Raw genomic sequence first — 24,472 nt, 5'->3', positions numbered from 1 at the left:
TAGGCTGGTTTCAATAAAATTGTTATCTTTGGAAATACACATTCCTTCCAGTAAATCCAAAGTCTACCAGAAGCGCTTCCTTGGGATTGATGTAAGGACAATCGGGACATAGTTTTGGATAAGGGGATGTGGATTCTTAGAGCCCTCCCCATACAACACACATCTTCACGACATCTCACATGGCAAACTTAGACTTCCTGCTGCGGGGAGCATCTGGGGCTAATAATCTTACATGAGAATTTGTGTTAAGAAATGGAATCTCTAAATGCAGATGCTTTCCAAATACACAGTGTTTTATGACCCTCGACTTCCATTTTTTTTATCCAACACTGTATCATTACATCAAAAAAAGGCAAAAGAAGATCCAGAAACCCGTTGCCTTTTGGTCGCCAACTTCCAAGAAAGACGGAACTGTGATAGACTGACACAGGATAAGAGGGATGAGGCAGTGACCGACAAATAAAGGACAACAGCCCTAGAATCTGAAAGGACTATAAAATATCAGTCTATAGTCATCTCGGGGAGTTTACAATATAATGAAGAGGACACCACGTGAAAAGAAGTAAAAAGTACAGCAAGCGCAGTGAAGTAATAGGTTGTGGTTGTTGTGTAAGCTTCAGAGGACGAAGGGGTGAGCAAGATTGCAGTGGTCTTAAGTGGCTGAGCCAAGCTTCAGGGGCCCCACTGTGGGCAGAGGCATGGAGGCAGTGGCAGTGGCAGCCTGGGTGGGGACCGGAAGGATAGGGGAGCTTTAGGACAGTGTGTGGATGACAGGATAGAACAAGAGGCGCAGGGGTGAGGGGTGGGGTGGGGAGAACCTCCAGTAAGTGACATGTAAAGAGAGACTTGAGAGAGAGCTTAGAACACTGGTGCGCAAGCATGGTCCCCAGACCAGCAGCGTGTGCATCATCCGGGAACTCTAGGTATGAGAACCACTGGATCAGAAAACAGGCAACAAGGTGGCTGGAGGGGAAAGTGCTCAGACAGAGCAGAGGGTATACACACACCCTCAGGGCTTGAGCTGACGTGTTTGAGGGCTGGAACAGTACACAGCCACCCACTGGTCTACGCGTTATCTATGATGCTTTCACACTGCACTGGCAGGGTTGAGGAGTCGTGGCAGAAACTGCCTGGCCTGTGAGGCTGGACACATTTACTGGATGGCCCTTCTCCTAAGTCTGCTGGCCCCTGATTTAGAGGGCGGGACTGACATCACCTGGGGGTCTAGTCACATGACCTGGAGGTCCAGTACAGGGAGAAGATGTGGACAACCAGCCTTCTGTCTTGAGCAAGTAATAGAAGGATAGAGGAGAGCTTTGGGCACCACCTTAAAATGATGCTTCTTAGCTTTTTATTGCTCACAGTCCGCATTGTAATGTGAGGAAGTGCATTCCGCTGTAAAGCCATGGGGAGCAGGCTGACTCTAGCAGGTATTTGGAGGATCCATGTAGCTCCAAATAAAACTGTACGAGGAGAGGCTGTGGAAGTTTAAAGACAAAATTGCAATTGGATTGCAATTGGTTTGCAAACTTTTAAAATCATGACGTATAATTTTTTAAAATATATTTTACTGATTTTTTACAGAGAGGAAGGGAGAGAGAGAGAGAGTTAGAAACATCGATGAGAGAGAAACATCAATCAGCTGCCTCCGGCACACCCCCTACTGGGGATGTGCCCGCAACCAAGGTACATGCCCTTGACCGGAATCGAACCTGGGACCTTTGAGTCCACAGGCCGATGCTCTATCCACTGAGCCAAACCAGTTAGGGCATGACGTATAATTTTTAAAAATTCTTTTTTATTGTGATAAAATATCCATAACAAAATACTGACTACTTTAGCCATTTTTAAGTGTACATCTCAGTGGTATTAGGTATATTCACATTCTTGTGCAATCATCACCCCACTTATCTCCAGAATATTTTCATCATTCCAAACTGTAATTCTGTGTACACACTAAACAGTAACTCCCCTTGGCCCCCTCCCCCAGCCCCTGGAAACCTCTGTTCTACTTGCTTTCTCTGTGAATTTGCCTATTCTAAGTACCTCCTATAAGTGGAATCATACAGTATGTGTCCTTCTGCTTCTGGCTTCTTTCACTGAGCATAATCTTTCAATCTTTCAATAATACTCGTCTGGTAGAAAGTATCCAAATTGCATTCCTCTTTCAGGCTGGGTAATAGTCCACTGTGCGGATTTACCACATGTGGTCTATCCAGTCCTCTGTTGATGAACATTCGGGCTGTTTCTACCTCTTGGCTATTGTGAATAATACTGCTGTGAACACTGGCATACAGTATCTGTTGGAGTCCTTGCTTTCAATTCCTCTGGGCATATATGCCTAGAAGTGGAATTGCTGGATCCCACGTTAATTCTACGTTTAACTTTTTGAGGAACTTCCAATCAGTTTTCCACAGCAGTTGGACCATTTTACATTCCCACCAGCAATGCACAAGTGTTCTGACTTCTCCACATCCTCACCAAGACTTGTTATTTCCTTTTTTTTAAGTAATGGCCATCCTATGGGTGTGTAGTGGGGAACATGTAATTTTTTTTAAAGCGCAGTTAAGGAAGGTGAGAACACCATGTTCATGTTGTCAGGGCTGGGGCAAAAGATCGGAAGCTGTATGTAAACATCACTGAGACATTCTGCCAGGGAGCGATGGTGTTAACAGGGAACCTAAAGATCATTGTACCAGGGGTGCTCACCTGTGGCTGAACATTAGAATCCCCTGTGCATCTTTTTACATGCCAGCGCTGGCCCCACCTTCTGGAATTCTCATTCGGTTGGTCTGGATGAGTCTGGACATGGGTGTTGTGTTTCAAAGCACCCTAGATTCTCCCAGTGTACAATGAGGATTGACTTCTTAGTCTGCAACTGAGGAGAATGTGACCCTGGGACCCCTGCTTCCAGCTTTCTTGTTTCTCAGCTCAGGGCTGCTGCAATGGGGAGACGCCCATGTTCAGCATAACCAAGGGCACAGTGAACCCAGCCCTGCCCCAGGCACATGTGCAGCTTCCTCTGCTCTGAGGGAAGTACTTCCTCCAAAATCCTAAGAGCCAGGTGCTGGAGCCGGGGATGGGGATGCTGGGCTGGTCAGGGTCAGTGGCCATGGAGATTTCTGGTAAGTCAGTTCCACTCAGTGGGCGGAGGATATTGAGACACCTGCACATCCCGTGATGCTTCTCCCATTGATCCAGCACTGTGAACATCGTACCCAGAAAATTGAACCGCTAATACTACTGAGGTGTGTGTGTTTAACCCCTGGGTAATTCTTGTGGGCAGGCTTTCTCCACAAGGCCTGGCCCAGATGGAATTACACCAGGTAGCATATTCTCCTCCCCCATCTGTTGCATTCACCTGTCTGTCACTGGCCACTGTTTAGGGGTGCACAGATTTGGATTGATCTAATCCTTGCTTCATGATACATTCTTATCCCTGGACCCTAATGGATGTTATTTATGTTTATTACTTTGTCTATTTAAGTATATAATCAGCACGGGTTATAAGGAGTTTATGAGCCAACTATCCTATATAATAAAAGCCTAATATGCTAAGTGTCCAGTCATCCATTCAACCAATCAAAGCGTAATATGCTAATGATATGCTAAGGCCGCTCAACTGCTCGCTATAACGTGCACTGACCACCAGGGAGCAGACAGTTGACCAGTCACTATGACGTGCACTGCCCACCAGGGGGAAGATGCTCCGACTGGTAGGTTACCTTGCTGCTGGGGTCCAGCCAATCAGAACTGAGCAAGACGAGCCAGACATGCTCTGGAGCCCTCCTGCAGTCCCTCCCTGGCTGGCCAACCTCCCACGTCCCTCCCTGGTCCCAATTGTGCACCAGTGGGGTCCCTTGGCCTGGCCTGTGCCCTCTCACAATCCGGGACCCCTTGGGGATGTCTGAGAGCCAGTTTTGGCCTGATCCCACAGGCCAGGCCAAGGGACCCCACTGGTGCACGAATTCATGCACCGAACCTCTAGTAAAGTTAGGAAAAACAGTTTCCACAAGACTGCCCTCAATTTCTGATACTAACTACAAGTTTGGAGGGTTCCCAAACTACCCTCAGGTTGGATAACTCACTGAAAGCTGTTATGCTTATGGTTACAGTTTACTACAGAGAAAAGATATGGGTTAAAATTAGCCAGGGAAAGAGGCATAGAGGGCAAAGGCCCAGAGGGGTCCAAACTGGGGGCTTCCAGGCATTCCCTCCCTTGGAGTCATGGCCAAAGTGTATGACAGTACACAGGGAGTACTGCCAACCAGGGGAACTCACCTGAGCCTTGGGGTCCAGTGTTTTTATTGGAGCCCAATCACAGACTGCCATGTGGCTGATCTTTTGTCCCCAGCCCTTCCCGGAGGTCTGGCAAATATCTCTAGTCATTAGCACCTCAGAGATTGGAACTGACACCACGTGGCCAGAGCCCCATCATAAGTCGCTTAGTTAGGCTGTCTGGTGGCCAAAGCCCCCAGGCAAACAGACACACTGATATGGGGCAGGCCACTCCAGAGGCCTGGACATCACCCGCAATAGCCCAGGGCAAAGGCTAGACCTCTGTTTGGCTAAGGTTAATCCTTTTTTCAAAAAATATGTTTTTATTGATTTTTAGAGAGAGAGGAGGTGACAGAGAGAAACATCGATCAGCAGCCTCCCATATGCACCCCAACCAGGGATGGAGCCCGCAACTGGGCATGTGCCCTTACTGGGAATCAAATCAGTGACCTTTTCATGTACAGGACAATGCTCAACCAACTGAACCACACTGGCCACCATAATTAATTCTTCACGACACACCAGCAGGTTCACTGCCTAATCTAATAACTGGAACCCAGGTTGTTTATACAGACAAACCAAGATTTTCATTTTATTTTGGCCACTTGCACCCTGTGCCTCAGTATCCTTGTCTTTATGATAGGACGATCATCCACAGATTGCCACTGGCATGTAAAACACCTCCGTGGCCTGCACAGAGAAAGGCTCAGCGACTTCTATCAAACCACTTCCCTTTGGGGAGGTGGGTCTCAGGAGGTCTTGGGGCCTTGGTGGTCCAGGGGATTAAAAAGGTGTACAGTGTCCCAGAGATGTAAGACTGCCTACCACAGAAGGCAAGCCGACGTGACAGCCCTGCAGGAATGATGGGTAGTTTATAGATGACCCACGGGCCTCGGCTTTCCTTTCTAGCCACACGGGGCAATGAGTGCTCTAAGACCCTCTCAGATGCCTCAGTTCCAGAAGGCATTTCTCTAACTGGGTGGAGATGTTTTATATTCATAAACTTGGGCCGTCAAATCTCTCAGAGACCCAGGCCCCTGGTGGCCTTAAAACAGACTCAGCCTCCTCCCAGTGCTGGGTGGTTGTAGCAAAGCACAGGAGAGCATGTGTGAGCAGGCAGCTGGCAGCCTTCCTGTGGGATGTGGAAAGAAGTCTACATTTCCCCACCATGCCTTTTGGGAATTACTCATCCAAGAAGCATTGCGGAAAAGCAGGCAGAGTGGAGCAAGGAGCCATCACACTTAACTCTCATCTAGAAATGCCAGGCTTACGTTTACCTCTGGCCTTTCTCTTCATTCTGTTTGTATATGTTGAGTTGCTTGCATGCTTCTTGGTGTGAATAGGGGCCTGTGCATTGGAAACTATTATAAATATAATGCCATCGTTTGGCTGAAGAAAGAAAATAAATTCTCAAACATCCATAACTTTCCTTTTTGTGTAAATCACAGGTATGGGGGGAAACCCAGTTGCTTGAAAGGATTGGTAGTTGGAAGTACTGTATTGATTGACCATGGAACCAGGAGAGGTCAGCAACAGTAAGGTGGGTGAGAACAGGAAGCACTTGCTGAGTTGTGGTTGTGATCACTGCCATCTACCGAGTGTGTGCACTGCATCGGCACCATGCCGATTGATTCCTCCCCACTTTATAGGCAAAGATTACACACTGTTGAAACACTTGCCTCCCTATATGGGGTGCATGTTCAATTTTGAGTCAAATAAAAATTACATTAAAAATTACATATGCAGCCGAAACCGGTTTGGCTCAGTGGATAGAGCGTCGGCCTGCGGACTGAAAGGTCCCAGGTTCGATTCCGGTCAAGGGCATGTACCTTGGTTGCGGGCACATCCCCAGTAGGGGGTGTGCAAGAGGCAGCTGGTTGAGGTTTCTCTATCATCGATGTTTCTAACTCTCTATCCCTCTCTCTTCCTCTCTGTAAAAAATCAGTAAAATATATTTTTAAAAAATTACATATGCAGTTAGGGGTAAAACCAGGTTTTCAACCTGGACTCCACCTACTCCACAGCCTATTCTTTCTGCTACTTTCTGTGGCCTCCTTCTTATCCTATGTAATAAAAGCCTAATATGCTAGTTGCCCGGTCGGCCGTTCAACCAATCAAAGCATAATATGGCCATGATATGCTAAGGCTGCTCAACCACTTGCTATGGCATGCACTGACCACCAGGGGGAAGACAGTCAACCAGTTGACCAGTCGCTATGATGTGCACTGACCACCAGGGGACAGATGCTCCGGCTGGTAGGTTAGCTTACTACTGGGGTCCTGCCGATCAGGACTGAGATAGACAGGCTGGACATGCCCTGGAGCTCTCCTGCAGCCCCTCCCTGGCTGGCCAACCTTCGGCGTCCCTCCTTGGCCCCAATCGTGCATTGGTGGGGTCCCTCAGCCTGGCCTGCACCTTTTCGCAATCCTGGACCCCTGAGGAGATGTCGGAGAGCCGGTTTCAGCCTGATCCCGCAGGCCAGGCTGAGGGACCCCACGGGTGCACGAATTCATGCACTGGGCCTCCAGTTAGTAATAATAGTAATAATAATATGTTACCTTCCTGTCAGGATTGATGATAATATTAATGTTTTATCTTCGTATTTCAAATATGCCAATGGATGTGAATGCTTGCTGAATTCTGTAGTGAATGCTAAAAATCACTTGAGTACTAAGGACATTACTTTGAAAGTTAAGAAGGACAGATCCCTGTCCTCCCCACCTTTTCAATCCTAACTGTGAGTATGGCCAGTTCTCTGCCCCTGGTTGTGCCAGCCAGACGGGGGAGACCAGTGGGGCCAACTGCCTCTGCCTGAGACCAGTCACTGTGCTGAGGGGTGGGGACACTGCACACGGCGCATGAGTGCTTGGAACTGGGCCTGGCTGGGGGCGTGGAGGATAAACAGGTGGGCGTCCCGGGTACTGGTCCAGCTCACCTGCCACTTTCAAGCAGAGAGGTCTTTGCTCTTGTATCGAACTAGGGAAGGTCTGGACAGAAAGGCATTTCCCGCTTTTCTGAAAACCTCAAACTCAGCCTCTGTTGGACAGTTCATTTGGGACCGGTTTCAGTCACATGGTTATCCCTCCGAGTGATGATTTTTCCGTCTTGAGCCTTTCCAGGAATTCCAGCTCAGGCAGGCTGCCAGGGGACACTGGCTACTCAGACGTGGCTGCGACATTCCCCACGGGCGGCCAGATTCCCGGGATAGCCCGGCCCTGCTGCAGGCCTCGACCCTCCTCCCTCCTCCTTATCACCCCACCTGCACGCCTGTCCCATGCACACAGACATGTGCCATGTCCCCATGCAGTGGACCCCGCCTGCATGACAGATATCCTTGTGCTTCCACGGGTGGCAAAACCCGCTCACAACACGCCCAGTGTCCCCGTCATCGTGTTGACTGGGAAAGGTAATGGCAGAGGCCGAGAATCCAAGAGCAGCTCCACCCAAGGCTTCAGGAGAGCTGCCCCCTTGGGCTGACAGCAGCCAATAACGGAGCCCATTGAGGGTGAGGGAGACAGCAGTGAGGTTCTATGCCAGGTGGAGGAGTTCAGTAGACAGACAGACAACGCCAGCACAGCTGTGCGCCTGCAGGATCCCCCCCAGCGCCTCCCTGAGGGCCTTCGACCTGCAGTGAGGCCAAGTCCGTTTGGCGCACTGGACTCAGAGCCACGTGGAGTCGGGAGCACCCAAATGGGACTGTGTTCATTCAGATGGATCTACATTTTTTAACCATTGCATTAAGTTTAGTTGTTGTATTCATTGCCTGAAATGAATACTGAAAAAAGTATTATTTATGGTGCTAACAACATAGAGTGCGGTCTGTTTTCTCCTGCCCTTCCCACTGAAATCCCGCCTCCCCAGCAGGGCCCTGCCTCAAAAGAAAGCCCCCGTCTGGCCGGCATGGCTCAGTGGTTGAGTATCGACCTGTGAGCCAAGAGGTCACTTCCCGGTCAGGACACATGCCCAGGTTTCAGGGCTTGATCCAGTGGGGGGCGTGCAGGAGGCAGCCGATCGATGGTTTCCTCTCATCATTTCCGTCTCTCTCCTTCTCCCTTCCTCTCTGAAATCAATAAAAATATATTTTTTTATAAAAAAAGAAAGAAAGCCCTGTGTGGTATTCATTGCTGCTGCCCCTGCGTGCACCCTTGAACTTGTTTTTTGTGATGCCAGAGGGAGAGCGTTTGTGTAGACAGCATGTTAATGTCCACAGTTCTCCATGTCTGACCATGCAGGTTGTTCTCTGTGGTCTCTGCTCTACCGTGACCTGGATCACAGTTGGGCGGGTGGCATTGAGCTTGGGGCTGGGGCTGCTGGGGATCCCGGCTCACTTGGCAGTGAAGTCAAAAGATTCTGATCTTTCTCCCTCAGCCAGCCCAGCCTGTAACACGGGATGCACACCAGCTTCAGTCCAGGGTTAGTGCTGGTGTGGTGCGGGTTCCCTGGACATCGTCAGCCCCTCTGACCCTTAGCATCCTGCCCCATTTATACCTGTGCTCTGACGCTGCCATCACCACAGTGCGTCCCAGTGCCTCTGTGCCCTGGTTGGATAGGACAAGACACCCAACTCTGTCCTCCCTCCGACTGCCAGGTCTTGGCCAAGCCTCAGGGTCCCCATCTGCAAACTGGAGGTAAGAATATAAACCTCATGAGTTTGTTGTGAGGAGTAAATGAGATGTTTATAAATAGAGTTATTGGCACCCTGGCCAGGTGGCTCGGTTGGTTGAAGCATCGTCCCGTACACCATAAAGATGGCAGGTTTGATTCCCTGTCAGGGAACATAACTAGGTTATGGGTTTGATCTCCGGTCGGGGCACGTATGGGAGGCACCCAATCGATGTTTCCCTTTCACATCCATGTCTGTCTGTCTCCCTCCCTCTCTTCTGTCCTCCCTCTCTCTTTCTCTCCCTTTCTCTCTCTCTAAAAGTCAATGGGAATATATGCTTGGATGAGGAAAAATAAATAAATAGACTTACTGGCATATAGTAGATGATCAATATATGGAAGCTATTTGTGTTTCCTAGGACTGCCGTAACCAATTACCTCAAATTTGGTAGCTTAAAACAATGGAAAATTGGGCATTATGCCAAGTGAGATAAATCAGAGAAGGACAAGTAATGTATGATATCACTTAGACATGGAATCTAAAACAACTGAACTTGTAAAAACAGGGTAGAATGGTGGTTACCAGGGGCAGGGGTTGGGAGTGGGAGAAAGGAAGAGATGTGGCTGAAGGGCACAGACTTACAACCAGCATATAAATAAGTTTTGGGCCAGTGTCCCCTTGCCTGGGTACTCTCACTGTGACTTTGCCGATGCCATGTACTGTTACAGTATTTATTCCCTTATTCTGAACGCTGCTTGTGGGTTTCTTTTTTAATGAAGCTTATAATTACTCCAAGTTATTAGGCACCACACCAAACTGTTGGTTCGCATTGAACGTATGGTCCAACAGAAAATCCCCAGGCTCTTTCATTTGAACCATTCTCAAGCCAGCCGTTCTCTCCAACTCTGCTCCTAAACTAATTGAGCTGTTGAAACCACGGGCAGGTATTTACATTTACTCTCATTAATCTTAAATTTCTTGGTTTTGCGCCATCACTTCCAGGTTCTGAGTTAATATTTGAATATTAATTGCAATAATACATTAAGCTTCCCTTCCAGCCTTCTGTTACCTCTGAATATGATAGCCAAAGCACTAATAAAATGTTGAACAGAATAGACCTAAAAATAGAGTCCTGGCATACCATTGGCTCCATGCTGACATTGAAAAATTAAGGTCCACTGTACACATCAGAGGCAAAGCAAATGATGAATGAATGTGTGATCCACTTCCTTTGGGACATGCTGTTCAGCAACCGTGAAGGTATCTAATTATGCTTTCATCCACCCCACCTTTCTCCATCTGAGAAACCCCAAGGATGTCAGGGTTGGGCCTGTTTTTAATATTTAATATTTTAATGAAGTGCCTTCTTCCAGCTCAGCAATAAAATGAAACAGAAAGGAGATGGGCATGCCCGGAATTAGAGAATTCTCGCCACGTCCTAGTGACCTCTCCTAGCAGGCCCCGGTGTTCTGTCTCCTAAATGGTCAGATGGTTTTTCCAGAACAGACACAAGCTCGGCAGTCTGCGTTCCTTCCTCTTTAAAACTGTAATCGTGTCTCTGTTCTGCATAGACACATATGCCAGAAAGGCATGGGGTTCACACTCTCAGGGCTAGGTGTGCTAGGCGAGCAGCCCCGTCCATTGCTATGACCTCGGAATGCATTTTTAGGACTGTGTGTGTCCAGTTTTAGGAGCATCTTCCATTCAGAGTGCGTGATTGTTGTTTATAGGACTGGGGGTCAGTGGGGATACGTTCCCATATCTCTCGGTACAGAGGCATCTTGGTTTTTTTATCATTTCTGAAACAGTCTCAATCCATGGTCATGGGGGAAACCGTTTTGTATTATAGCCGAGATATGTGTGGCTTTCTTTGTTAAAGTTTGTTTTTCTTCCTGGAGAGGATCGAGTCCTGTACAAAATGTATGATAATAGCCCTTTTAAAGTGTGTTTTTCTATACTTCTTGAAGACAGAAGAAAAGGGATGTCTGTTATTTAGAACCGTCTTGGTCTAGGAGACACCAAAGGAAACAGCTGCGTCTTACCTCCATGTTAGCCGCTTATCTGCTAACGCCATCAGTTCTGTTTAAGTGCAGCCCTGGTGGGGTTCCCAGCGCCTGCTCCAGGGGAAAGAGGCTAGAGAGGTTTACTATGCTTGGGAGCTTCTGAGCAGAACACTTATTCTTATACTGAGTTTCTGAAACCTTGCTGTGCCTGTGAATCATCGGGGGATCGTGTTAAATTACAGATTCTGAATCAGGAGGCCTGGGTGGGGCCTGAGGTTCTACATTTCTAAAGCTGCTGGGGTGCTGGTGTTGCTGGTCTGAGGGCCACCCTTGGAATGGTAAGGCCTTAGGCCACTGAGCTAGATTTTAAAAAACTGATCGAGAGATAGATGTAACTGTAGATATAGAGATGCTGGAGATGAGTGTATTCAGAATAGTGATTACCAGGTAAAGTGTATGTAGTAAACCCTAAATAAATCTGTCTCAATTCATCTATGAACCCCCTCTTCCATTTTAGCCTTCCTGGTGTTTGAACAGTATGATCTGCATTCGTGATTCTTTTGTAACTTCGTGTTTATGGACTCGTGTGTGGCTCCATGTTTCAAAGAAAGCTTTCTGTTGTGGCGGGAACGTCCGGAGGCGAACTCCTCGGGGCCCAGCTGAGTCATTGGGTTTCAGCCCTGCGGAGGCAATTGGGGACACTGAGGCCATTTGTCTGTCTGGAGCTGGAAACAGACCCTAAAAACAGAAATCCCACTCTCCTTTTTTCTTCTCTTCTTTATTATCCCTTACTCTCTCCCTTCCTTTTCCTACTGTACTTTCCTACCTTCATCATTGACCTCTTCCTTCTTTTCTATCCATTGAATAGTCACCCAATGTACCAGAGACATGGACATGGTGGCATACTCTGGCGCCCTCTGGTGGTTCACTTCAAAGAGCAAGACACAGCCCTAGCAGGTTTGGCTCTGTGGACAGAGTGTCCACCTGTGGACTGAAGGGTCTAGGATTCAATTCTGGTCAGGGCACATGTCCAGGCTGCAGGCCCGATCCCCAGTAGGGGGCATGCAGGAGGCATCCAATCAATGATTCTCCCTCATCATTGATGTTTCTCTCTCTCCTTCTCCCTTCCTCTCTGAAATCAGTAAAAAATATATATGAAAGAGCAAGACACAATCCCTGTGCTCACAGTGCTTCTCCCTGATAGGAGATACTGACGCTACAGAGAGATGATGGAGCACAGGGAAGAGGCACAGCCCCAGAATTAGATCCTCCTCTCCTCCAAGCTGCACTGGTAATAGCAGGCATGGTCCTTCCAAATGTGGGAAGAGGATGGGTTGAATTTTTATCAGTCTGGCCCTTTTTGCTCCAGTTCAGTCTTTATCTTTATATTCTTGGTTTTATTATTATCATTATTATTATTATCATTATTATCAGGAAAAGATGTTTATCAGTGGATAACTTTTTAAAAGAAAATACATGAGTTTGTCAAGGCCAAGTCTTAGTGGTCCATTAGCAGAAGACCAGCTCTAAATAAGCAATGTGAAGAAGCCAGGGCACTCCTGAGAACCAAGTCAGCATTCTTCTTCAAACTGGGTTCTTTAAAAAGTACCTTCAAAGGGGTTTTCTAGTTTTGTATATTGTGCATTCAGTTGTATGGGCAATTTTACATTTGCATTGCTAATGGACATATTTCTGAATGTGTTTGACATTTTGCTTGGCTTTGAAAGGATTTTTCTGCTGCTGCTTTTTCTTCCCTGAAGCTGTCTTGGGCTAATTAACCTTACTGGCTGGACCTACTATATGCAAATGTTCTCATTTCAGATTCTGACATACTACTTGCATGAACATCCTTAGTGAAATCTTGTGGGGCCTTGTTGGATCAGTGCTCCTTTAGAGCCAGCAGGGGGCGTATGGAATGGTGGGCTTTGAGTAGATCTATCTTCTATAACTTTGCTAGTTGGTATGGGAATATGAGAGCTCATACAGTTCCCATGCTCATGGGTGACTCTTGAAATCTGTAGATGAAAGATCATTATCGGTGCTTTTTAAGCAGCCAAAAGGAACAACTGTTTTTGATGCATTGTAGTTTAATTTTATTCTGTCATTGTTTTGAAAATAGCACTGTCATTTCATCGATTTACGAGTACCGGGTGTAAATTATGTAGCTCACTCTAAGAGAAGGCTACGCAGAACACAGTTACCTGGGACTTTAAAAGGCTGCAGGTCGGGAGAGTAAATAATTGACATTACTCTTTCGGCACAGATATTTCTTCAGCATTAATATTTTAGGTCTTTTTATTTTTGTTTCTGTCCTGGTCTTTAAAGTGCCTCTCGTCATATGAGAACCTCTCTTATAATTGAAATGCTCTTTGATGTTGAGACACCAAATTCCTAAACCTCTGCCTTCAACATAAACTGATCATAGTCATTGCGGTTGGGGGACTTGGTCTCGTGCCATTTGTACTTTTATCATGATGTTTGTTAGTGATATTCAAGCAAAACCAAAAAGGACCGTTAAATCATTGGTAAAGTAAAGTAAAATTGCAGACCAGGGTGGGGAGTGTAAACTGTGTAAGAGATGTGGAATAAGCTGGTGTTGGGAGTGGAGCAGAGGGGTGTCGGAGAAAAGTGTGTAATAATAGGGATATGAAAAGATTTTTTAAAAAGGGATATGGCGATTGCTTCAGATAGAAAAGGATCAGAGGCTGACAGCTGCTGCCGTATTGTGTGTGTGTATGTGTGTGTGTGTGTGTGTGTGTGTGTGTGTGTGTGTGTGTGTGGTTTTTTTTTAATTCAGAGCGTAGAAAAGAGTGTCTGGGTAGGAGGACCCCTGTAACCCCGGGGCACGTGATTCCCACAGCGGGACCTCACAGCTTCCCAAGGTCATAGCATGGTGACATTGTGCGTGTCTGCAGCTGCTGCCTGTAGGGGGCGCACACATCTGGCACTTGTCAGCCTGGTTCCAGTAGCTTCCATTGATGTTTTGCCTCCTGCCAGGTGGCCATCTCTTTGCCCACAGTCATGGTGACTCGGAATTCAGTGTTCACTGGGAGACTGAGATAGGTGTCTAAGAAATGGCTCCAGGTTCACTGTTTGTATGTTCAAGTGTAAACACACAGGTTCTGATTGGTCTGAAAGAAGTTTCACCTCCAGGGTTAATGGTAGGCTGGCTGTCTCCAAGGAGAATAGGGGAGGGGAGTGTAAAAGGAAATTCAAAGGCCACTTGGGAAGAGTCAGGGATGAAGCAAGTGTGTAACCATCACTAAAGAAGCCTTCAGTACACCTGCATGATTATCGTATTTTTTAAAAATCTGTAACCATATTCATTTTTAACTGTCTCAGTTTTCTTTTGGTTTCTGTTATCATATGGGTGGCTGTGCTGGGAATTCCTGTAAAAAGAATTGTTGTAAAGTTAGGATGGACCCAGAGTCAGGTGGCATCTTAGAGTAGTGGCTCCAATAGATGTGGATTCAGAGATAACATGCAAAGTCCGTTGAGGCTCTCACGCCTAACCTGCCCCTCCCCAGGGCCTGGCTCGGAGGGCGGGGCCCAGGGGACGTTCACTGATGCCATCCTCCCTGTGAGTTTCATTTGATTTTCCAATGAAGTAAAGAAGAGGTGAGGCATGGGACCAGCATTTCTGAAAAGAAAACTTAAGAAACACATAGTCTACCTTCTAATAAGAAAAAAAGGAGAGAAGTATTGAGAAACGTGCCTTAGGGGAGTTAACTTCATAAAAAGGTCTCTGCTTTAAGGTTTTGACTTGCTCCATGTCTTAATCATCTTCCTGATAGGCTGTCCACTGAGGCCACTGTTTTAACTGTTTCAGTGCCGGGGCTAGAATCATGTTTTCAGAATTCGCACTGAAGCCAAAGCCTAGTCTTAGTCTTGGGAGGACGTCCTTTTCCGGTGCTGATGTCTTGATTTCTTTTCCCTCCTTCCCTTCCTCTGCCTTTCCCTCTTCCTTTTCCCAGATTCCAGAGCTGCTGCTGGCGGACTGCGCCCACGGGGAGATGATTCCTCATGAAGAGCCTGGATCCCCTACAGAAATCAAATGTGACTTTCCGTTTATCAGACTAAAACCAGAGCCCGCCACACAGTGAAGCAGTCACCGTGGAGGGGGGACGGCGAAAAATGAAATCCAACCAAGAGCGGAGCAACGAATGCCTGCCTCCCAAGAAGCGCGAGATCCCAGCCACCAGCCGGCCTTCGGAGGAGAAGGCCGCCGTCCTGCCCAGCGACAACCACCGGGCGGAGGGCGTGGCGTGGCTCCCGGGCTCCCTTGGCGGCCGAGGTCACGGGGGCGGGAGGCATGGCCCGGCGGGGACCTCGGTGGAGCTTGGTTTACAACAGGGAATAGGTTTACACAAAGCGCTGCCCACGGGTCTGGACTACTCCCCGCCCAGCGCGCCCCGGTCTGTCCCGGCGACCGCCACGCTGCCCACGGTGTACCCTCCCCCGCAGTCAGGGACCCCGGTGTCGCCCGTGCAGTACGCGCACCTGCCGCACACCTTCCAGTTTATTGGGTCCTCCCAGTACAGCGGGCCCTACGCAGGGTTCATCCCCTCCCAGCTGGTCTCCCCGACGGCCAGCCCCGCCACCAGTGCGGTGGCCTCCGCCGGGGGCGTCTCCACTCCGTCCCAGCGCTCCCAGCTGGAGGCCTATTCCACTCTGCTGGCCAGCATGGGCGGGCTGAGCCACGCCTCAGGACACAAGGCTGAGCAGCAGCAGCAGCAGCAGCACTTGGGCAGGACTCCGGGGCTCATGGCACCAGGGTCCCCACCACCCACCCAGCAGAACCAGTACGTCCACATCGCCAGCTCCCCGCAGAACGCCGGGCGCACGGCCTCCCCGCCGGCCATCCCCGTCCACCTCCACCCCCACCAGACGATGATCCCTCACACCATCACCCTGGGGCCCTCCCCCCAGGTCGTAGTGCAATACACCGACTCCGGCAGCCACTTCCTTCCTCGGGAGGCCACCAAGAAAGCCGAGAGCAGCAGGCTGCAGCAGGCCATGCAGGCCAAGGAGATCCTCAACGGGGAGATGGAGAAGGGCCGGCGGTACGGGGCCCCCGCCTCGGCCGACCTGGGCCTGGTGAAGGCCGGCAACAAGTCAGCGCCTCACCCCTACGAGTCCAGGCACGTGGTTGTGCACCCCAGCCCCTCCGACTACGGTAATCGGGACTCCTCGGGGGTCCGGGCCTCTGTGATGGTCCTGCCCAACAGCAACACCCCCGTCTCCGACCTGGAAGTGCAGCAGGTCACGCACCGCGAGGCCTCCCCCTCCACCCTCAACGACAAAAGTGGCCTGCATTTAGGGAAGCCGGGACACCGTCCCTACGCGCTCTCACCCCAACAGGCTCTGGGCCCCGAAGGCGTGAAGGCCGCCACCGTCGCCACGCTGTCACCCCACACGGTCATTCAGACCACGCACAGCGCTTCGGAGCCGCTCCCCGTCGGACTGCCAGCCGCGGCCTTCTACGCAGGGACTCAGCCGCCTGTCATCGGCTACCTGAGCAGCCAGCAGCAGGCCATCACCTACGCCGGCGGCCTGCCCCAGCACCTGGTCATCCCCGGCACCCAGCCCCTGCTCATCCCGGTGGGCAGTGCTGACGTGGAGGGGTCGGGAGCTGCCTCTGCAATCGCCACGTCGTCGCCCCAGTTTGCAGCAGTGCCTCACACGTTCGTCTCCACCGCCCTCCCCAAGAGCGAGAACTTCAGCCCAGAGGCCCTGGTCACCCAGGCCGCCTACCCGGCCATGGTGCAGGCCCAGATCCACCTGCCCGTGGTGCAGTCCCTGGCGTCCCCGGCCGCCGTGCCCCCGACGCTGCCCCCCTACTTCATGAAAGGCTCCATCATCCAGCTGGCCAACGGGGAGCTGAAGAAGGTGGAGGACCTGAAAACGGAGGACTTCATCCAGAGCGCAGAGATCAGCAACGACCTGAAGATCGACTCCAGCACCGTGGAGAGGATCGAGGACAGCCACAGCCCGGGCACCGCCGTGATCCAGTTCGCCGTCGGGGAGCACCGGGCACAGGTAACGTTCACCCCGGTCCCAGGCGGGGACACCCACCACACACCTCCCTCACTCCCTGGCGGAATGAACGTCTTCCGGGGCGCAGACTCGGCCGTGCTCTGGGGAGAAGGAAAGGCTTCATTTATGCGCAGACTTCAGACGCTGCGTCTTCTCTAAGAAGGTTCCCTAAGAGAATTAGCCCCGGTGTTCCCAAGACAGCTGCCGTTTGCGGTGACCTAACTTCTCTGTCCCTGGAGTGAGGCTACTCAGGTCCCAACCTCAGGACGGTTTCAGGAAAGCATCACTCAAGTGATGCTTTTGTTCTGGGGTTCAGGTGGGAACCTGACTGAGAAAGGCTGGGAAAGGCCCTTCTAGAGGCCCGTCTGCCCCTTTTTCCCCATCAGGAAGGGACACGGATGGTCAGGTAAGGATATTAGATGCCCAGAGTCACCCACCGTATCTCACACCAACATCCGTGTTGTAAGATGCAGGTTTTATTGTTGGTCAGGCGTGGCAAGGCCAAGAGATGAGACAATGGCCATTGAAAACATAGTTTCTTATATCCCAGATCCCAAGAGGGGACGTGCCATGCGGGGCATCGCGGGAAGCACCAGGCTCCGTCAGGAGGCAGAGGGAGAGAGGAGAAAGGGGGCAGCAACCCTTATTGTGGTTTCTGTGGGGAGGAGTGGGTGAGAGGATGAGTAGGTGTAGGATGGGCTGGTTTGAATAATTTTATAGTCGGCTCTTCCCCTAGTTGTCTGGTACCTGCTGTGGGCAGCTGGGCAGTGGCCAGGAGTCTGAGCCTTGTAGAGGAAGTGGCTGGGTGGTTCGCATATGAAGGGTATGCGCCCAGCAGAGTGGATTGCTATCTCTAGGAATCAGCTAACCCCAGAGGGGCAATCCCTCCAGAGTCAGCAAGGCCCCCAGATGTCAGAGCACCAGAACACAGAAAATAAAAGGCAGGGTTCATACAATCCGAGAAGTCAGGGCTGTCCCAGGTGCTCTGCTGGGCTTGGGGTGAATAGGAACCCCAAGAGTCATGTGCAGCCAAGCTGACGCATGTTAAAAACTAGAACTTGGATCAACTCTCTTATAATTTCCCTGGGCTCCTTCAGTCTACCCTTTTCCAGGCTCTTAAACCTCTTGGATGCATTTATGCTACAGCCCCTTATAGCAAACAGCACCATCACTGCCCAGGCGGATTGAGTCAAACAGAGTAGGCCCCCATGGGGACTCCCCTGGCTGTAGAACCCACTCTCTGGGGATGTTTCCATTGGGGACTTTGAAACTCTCGGATGTGACAGTGCCTCCTTCAGGTGTGAGTTGGAAAAGGGTCAAGGCTTAGCTGATAGTTGGGACCTTGACAGAAAATAAAACAAACAAAAAAGGACAAACTAGTTAATGGTTTGAATTGTTTTAAGTGTATTTTTAAAAGATCGAGTGAAGTGGAGGGAGGCCAATTTTCCAAAGTGTTTTCCGGAACTCCTTTTGAATGACCGGATGTGGGATCTTGCACAACAGCCGGGACCTGCCTTGCCAAGAGCTTTTAGCCCCAAATACTTTTCTTTTTTATGGTGAGATGTCACTGTAGGCTTAGACTCTTTGGTAAGACCCACAGAAGATTTCTCAAAGTTCTGATTCAAAGAAAGAGCAAAAATCCAGATTTTTTAAAATGGCATCATTATGTAGAACTCACTACCCATCTGTAGTTGCTGCTCACTCCGACCTTCCTACATGGATTGGGGTGGGTCCTCGTAGGAAAAAGGAATTCTCTTTCGCAAAGCTGTCTTTTTGACAGCCCCCAGGTGAAGCATGGAAAATGAACAAGAATGAAAAGTAAATATGTTTTTCATGGTACTTTTTTTTTTTAATCCTTAAAGCGTTGGTGTGCACAGAAGTAGGAACGGAAAGAGGTGTGATTTTTTAAACACCCCTGCTTCCTTACCAGCATCTCTTTCAACTTGAGAAGAAAGAGCAGCTCTAGCCGTGGGCCGCATCCCCGAGGCCCTGGCAGCCTCTCACACCAGCGTTCACGGCCTCTTTAGGTTTCAAATGGACCTGGCAGGTCTTAGAGAGGAAGCAAGCATCTCTCTGTGTATTCCCTGCTTGATACTTTGCAGAATGAACGCCTAAATGATAGAGAAATTGGCTTCCAGGCCAAGTCTCATTACCTTCCCGTAGCCAGACCACTAGTCTCTCTGCTGACAGCCAAGGTGCAAATTAGAAGGTGGAGTATTTGTCACAGCCTGTTCGCAGGTCTGTCAGGAGGGCCCCTGTGTGGTCGGGCTGCATGCTGGGAAGGGCTTCTGCAAAGACCTGCGAGAGAGCTGTTGTGGAAACAAGTGGAGGGCCCCAACACAGCCAGTGATTTGTCACTCTCCCGGGAGCCTATCAGAAACAGGCTGACGTCATCACCGTGAAAATACTCCCCCAGCAGTGTCTGCCTCCGTGACAGAGCAGAGACCTGGAAAGTCAGAGGGAACTCAAGTCCAGATTTCATTTATGTGCCCAGGACGGGGTGCTTCCCTCGGTGACCGGTGTCCCTGGGAGCTCTCTCCCCAGCCTGAACGTCAGCCCATGTCTTCCCTGCTGGCTGGAATCACTAACCCTTGCACCTACAGGGAGATTAGAAATGTGCAAATTGTTTACTTAATTAGCAAAATCACAGATTTGATTGGGGAAGTTGAAGGAGCAAGGCTGGTTTTTCTCTAGTAGGTGGATTTATGGCCCCAGGGATAAATCCTACCTGGTTGGAGGGCCTCCGGGGGGCGTGACCTTATAAAACCTAAGCAGGATCCCGAGAAGGCCGTGTGGCGCAGAGAAAGCCGGGAGTCCGGGTGCCAGTCAGCTGCCAGACCAGCTGTTTTACCTCTCAGAGCTGCCATTTTTCTCATCTCAAAACAGGTAGAGGACCCCTTACACCTGGTGATACCTGGGCCTCCTTGTTCTGTAATCCTTGGCTTTCCTTCCTGCCTCGCAGAACCGCCCTTAGGAAATTGGCTGGCATCAGGCATCAACACCAGAGCCAGGGGCCATAAAGGGCACCTCCGCTGGCCTCAGGCTCAGGACCCACCGTAGACCATAGATGGAGGGGAACTACAGCCAGCCTGTGTGAAACAGAGGGGCTTTATTTTGGTAATTATTTTTAAGGAGCTGATCTTCTTCTTATTGTTATTCACAGATGGCTCCAATGTTGTTTCCAGTTGAAGCACCAGATGAGGCAGTGTAGGAGAAAAATACTTTCCCGTTTTCGTCCCCATCCCTGGGGCTGGTCCTATGCAACAGGGCATTTCTGTGCACTCTGGTGCCCCACCCCAGGTGTTAGCCCTTACTACTCTAGGCTCCACAGGAAGCTTCTTTTGGCCACTCTTAGTGGCCAGTCTTAGTCCTCTTCCGGTGAAGGGCAGGTAGCACACTCCCTCCACCCCTGCTGGGAGGGTCGCTGCTTCCATCCAGCTGCCCCCTCAGCCCTGGTGATTCTGGTCCAGAGCCCCAAGGAATAGTAGAATCACTTCTCTCAGAGCTTCACTCCCAAATGTAATCCACCTAATATTCTCCAAGTTTGAGTCCGTAAGTCTGTGGCGAGTCCCAGAAAGGATCCCAGGCAATAGGGTGTGGAGCATCACCTGCCTGGGTGAGAAGCAGGTTGGCTGGAAGGAGGATGTGGGATCTGGAGCCAAAAAGACCTCAGTCTGATCTGTCCCCCACCACTCGGTAGCGCCGGGGCCTTGTGCAAATATTTACATAAAAATGCACAAGTAATTTATTGTGCAAATTCTACCCAAGCCTTCCATTCTTGGTTACGTAGTAGGAATAATGTAAGAATTAAAGAAAATGCATTCAAAGGAACCAGCACACTGTGTAGCACGTAGTAGGCCCTCAGCAATGTTAGTGTCCCTTCTTTGCTTCACTTAACGTGACTATGGCCCTGAGAAGGGAAATGGTTAGCTTCCGAAAAAGAAAAGGCTCTGTGCTCTAAACAGGGTTTATGGAAGGAGAGACAGTTTAGAAAAGCCCAGAAAGAAGGCCGAACTTTCCCCATGAGCTATGTTTACCCTGCCTGTGTTCCTGTGGCATGTTCCCATGACGGGCCCGGGAGCACGCATACAGCTACTTCTACGTGTGGGTGTGTACATCCGTGCTTTCCTGAGTGTGCACTGGACGGGAGGGATGGATGCATGGTCCAGCCCTCCACATCAGTAGGAGGACCCAGGCGGTGACCGGGGCTCATGGGCCTCTCCCGCAGCATGCCCGCTAGGAGAGTCCCACCCAGGGTGGCCCCACCTAGGGTCAGGGGGTGGGGTCCTTCAGTTTCCATCTGGTAAACAGTGTTCTGTATGTGAGCAGCCTCCTACCCCTCTGCCTCATGCTCCCCAGGCCTCAACTTTTCTGGAAAGCACACATACTTTGTCAGAAGACGTGGAGTAGATCTCACTTGTGAAGTGCTCTGGGGTGAGACTTTTCTTGGACTGCTTCTCTCCTAACTGCCGAGCCCCTTATGTTAGTGGGACTGTCTGTCGCTTCCCGGATCCTCCTGGGGTGACTGCTTCCCTTTACCGCCTCGGCGACTGCTTAATATTCAGTGCCACTTCCTTCTCCCAACTGTCCTGGTGTGTCTGTGTGTGTGCTGGTTCCCTCAGACAGCAAGTTATAACGATGTGCTTACTGCACGTTTACCGATGGCTTTTCGTTCATCCCACTATTGTTTAATTTGACTGCTGTGTTCTGTGAGTCATCCGTGGTAGCATTATGCAGTTAATGGATTAGCTGCTGCCTAAAAATAGCCGAAGCCCTCATGCAAGCAGCACATAAGCGGGTATGGCCCCTCGGCAGCCAAGGCAAGCCAGCGGGCCAGCGTTTCACATGCGGAGCCTGCTGGGAGTGAGTCTTAATGAACCAGAGAGCGATAGTGGCTGCCCTGTGTTCGCAGCCCAGAGCCAGGCGTGGCCCAGGTCCTGGTGGCCATCCTCCTCTGGGTTCTGACGCGGGAACGGCTCCAGCAGGGAAACCGCGGCACGCCACGTGGCTGCTGTGTGTGTGCCCCTCCCAAGGCAGATGGATGTAAGCCCCCTAACTAGGTGATCTCACGTTTGTTTGTAGCTTTTTAAAATATAAGCTCTAATTGTTAAGAGTAGTTAGTTCTAGGTTTACACAAAAAAATTGAGCAGAAAGTACACAGAGTTCCCAGACGGTTTCCCCTATTAATGAAATCTTGCATTTGTGTAGCATATTTGTTCGAGTTGATGAGCCAGTATTGATATGTTGTCATTAACTAAAGTCCATAGTTCACATTAGGTTTCATTCTTTGTGCTGTACATTCTGTGGGCTTTGACAAATGTGTAATGTATTTTGTATGATACTGTAGCCATGCGTTAGGGTATCATACAAAATGGTTTCGCCACCCTAAAAGCCCTTTATGCACTGCCTACTTATACTACCACCCCCACCCCAAGGCCCTGGCTCCCCTGATTTTTACCTCTCTCTAGTTCTGCCTTTCCCAGAGTGTCATGTAGCTGGACGCAGACAGAATGTAGCCTTTTCAGACGGTCCTCTTTCACTTGGCAAGATTCATTTATGGTTCCGCCATGTCTTTCTGTGGCTTTGGTAGCTCATTTTTTTTAAGCACTGAATAAAGTTGTTGTTCTTTATGCCACACTTTTTTTTTTTAATCTTCACCAGAGGATGTGTTCCCATTGATTTTGAGAGAGAGAGAGAGAGAGAGAGAGAGAGAGAGAGAGAGAGATGAATTGGTTGCCTCCTTCCTGTAGGCACCACAACTGGGGATCAAACCTGCAACCCTTTGGTGTACGGGATGATTCTCCAACCGACCGAACCACCCGGCCAGGACCAAGACAAGCTTTTTTAAGCCCCAAGAAAGGAGAGCCAGTGGGGTGGAATCTGTGTGTCGAGAGCTGCCCGGGTGTCTTGCTGATCAGGTCCCACGGGCCTCCCGGCAGTGGGGGCCCTGGGAGCCGTGCGACGATGTGCGGGAAGCACCCAGCTGTGGCTTGGGATTCGTGTTTGGAGGCCCCTCAGCACCAGCATGGGGTTCACCGAGCACGCCTGAAACACCCGCCGCGGACTGTCAGGCCTGCACACCCTGATTAAATATCAGAAACAACACTCACAGACGTCCTCCACTCGGCTGAAGACGCAGGACTGTTTTCATTAATAATTTTTCAACATCGATGTAAGTGGGTCTCTTGCTGAGCCCTTTAGTCCTTGTTCGAGGGTTTTCTGAGGTTCTTGATGTTGAGGATGTAGTCACGCAAACTGGCCTTCGAGGAAAGCAGGCTGGCTTTTCTCTTCAGGGAAAGCAGGATCAAGAATGTCACTTGCAGCCCAGCCGGCGTGGCTCAGTGGTTGAGCATTGACCTATGAGCTAGAAGGTCACGGTTCGATTCCCGGTCAGGGCACATGCCCGGGTTGCGGGCTCGATCCCTAGTGTGGGGCGTGCAGGAGGCAGCCGATCAATGATTCTCATCATTGATGTTTCTATCTCTCTCTCCCTCCCTCTCCCTTCCTCTCTGAAATCAATAAAAAATATATATATATATATTAAAAAAAAAAGAATGTCACTTGCAGACAAAGTCAGGAACTCCCAAATTAATAACTGCACCGGACGCGGACACCCACTGAAACCCGCTCCTGAGCGGCCGTGGCTCCAGGACCAGGCGGAGTCGGTACATTTGGGAGAGAACCAAGCAAAATGTTTTGTCAGATGCCCTTCACATTTGTGAAAACAGGGACTCCTGTTAAGGAAATAGGAGGCAAATTTAAGCGGCAGACGTTTTATGTTCTTTATATCTTGTTTTTGGTGCTATGCACATATGTGTGTATATAGGCAGCACCCATCTAAGATCGAAATAGTCCAACAGCATAAATATGTGTTTATGCATACAGTGTTTAAATACAATAGTTATTGACGGAGCCGTTAAAGGAATTGTATTGAACTTACACACAGAAGAGCAAAGAATGATCATAAAATCCAGTCATTAGCCGGACCAGGACTGTGATATTGAATAAATTATTATCGGCCCAGCTGTGTCGCTTGCTTGTCCTGGTTCCTCCATTTGAATAGAAGGTGGAGGTGATGGGTTTAGAGGGTTGGTTTAGGGGGCTGGAGGGAGGGAGGGAAGGCAGACTTCTCTTGGGAGCAGGAGTGAGCACACGGGGTGCCTGCGGCAGCAGGAGGAGGCGGGGAGAAGGGAGGAGGGGGAAAGGTGATCTGCCCCTAAAAGAGAAGTCCTAGCTTCCAGGCATCCAGAGATGAGAGGCAGTGGGGCTTCCAGCAGACATAAGGACGGAGGCTATTCACGCTCACATCTTATCCTACGACTGCCTAACGTATTCGGAAAAAGATACATTTATGGATGAAAAGGATGGACTGTGTGGAGCTGCCAGGAGTTATGTAATGTGCTTTGGTTTTTATATGGTGCTGCCCTCAGGAATGTGTGTTCATTGGGGTTTAAGCAGAGACCGTTTGAACCCCCACAAGGTCATAAAATGAATGGTTATTAGCACAGCTGAAATAACAAAGAGGATCCTCAAGAGTGGAGAGAAAAGAAC

General features: G+C 49.8%; 1 protein-coding gene across 5 annotated transcripts in view; it reads left to right on the top strand.

Annotated features, from left to right (window-relative positions):
• The window catches only part of ATXN1 (ataxin 1), a 403,794-nt gene that overhangs the window by 374,082 nt on the left and 5,240 nt on the right, over positions 1–24,472 (top strand). For all 5 annotated transcript variants that reach the window (XM_079777084.1, XM_079777083.1, XM_079777085.1 and 2 more), the window contains one exon: positions 14,860–16,924. In XM_079777084.1, coding sequence (XP_079633210.1) covers positions 15,020–16,924 — 1,905 coding nt within the window. In that variant the 5' untranslated portion in view covers positions 14,860–15,019. The remainder of the gene's footprint in view (positions 1–14,859; positions 16,925–24,472) is intronic.

The sequence above is a fragment of the Cnephaeus nilssonii genome, assembly GCF_951640355.1.
Source record: "Cnephaeus nilssonii genome assembly, chromosome: 7".
Lineage (NCBI taxonomy): Eukaryota > Metazoa > Chordata > Mammalia > Chiroptera > Vespertilionidae > Cnephaeus > Cnephaeus nilssonii.
The sequence above is the reverse complement of the archived record's forward strand: the minus strand, read 5'-3'. Positions and strand labels throughout refer to the sequence as shown.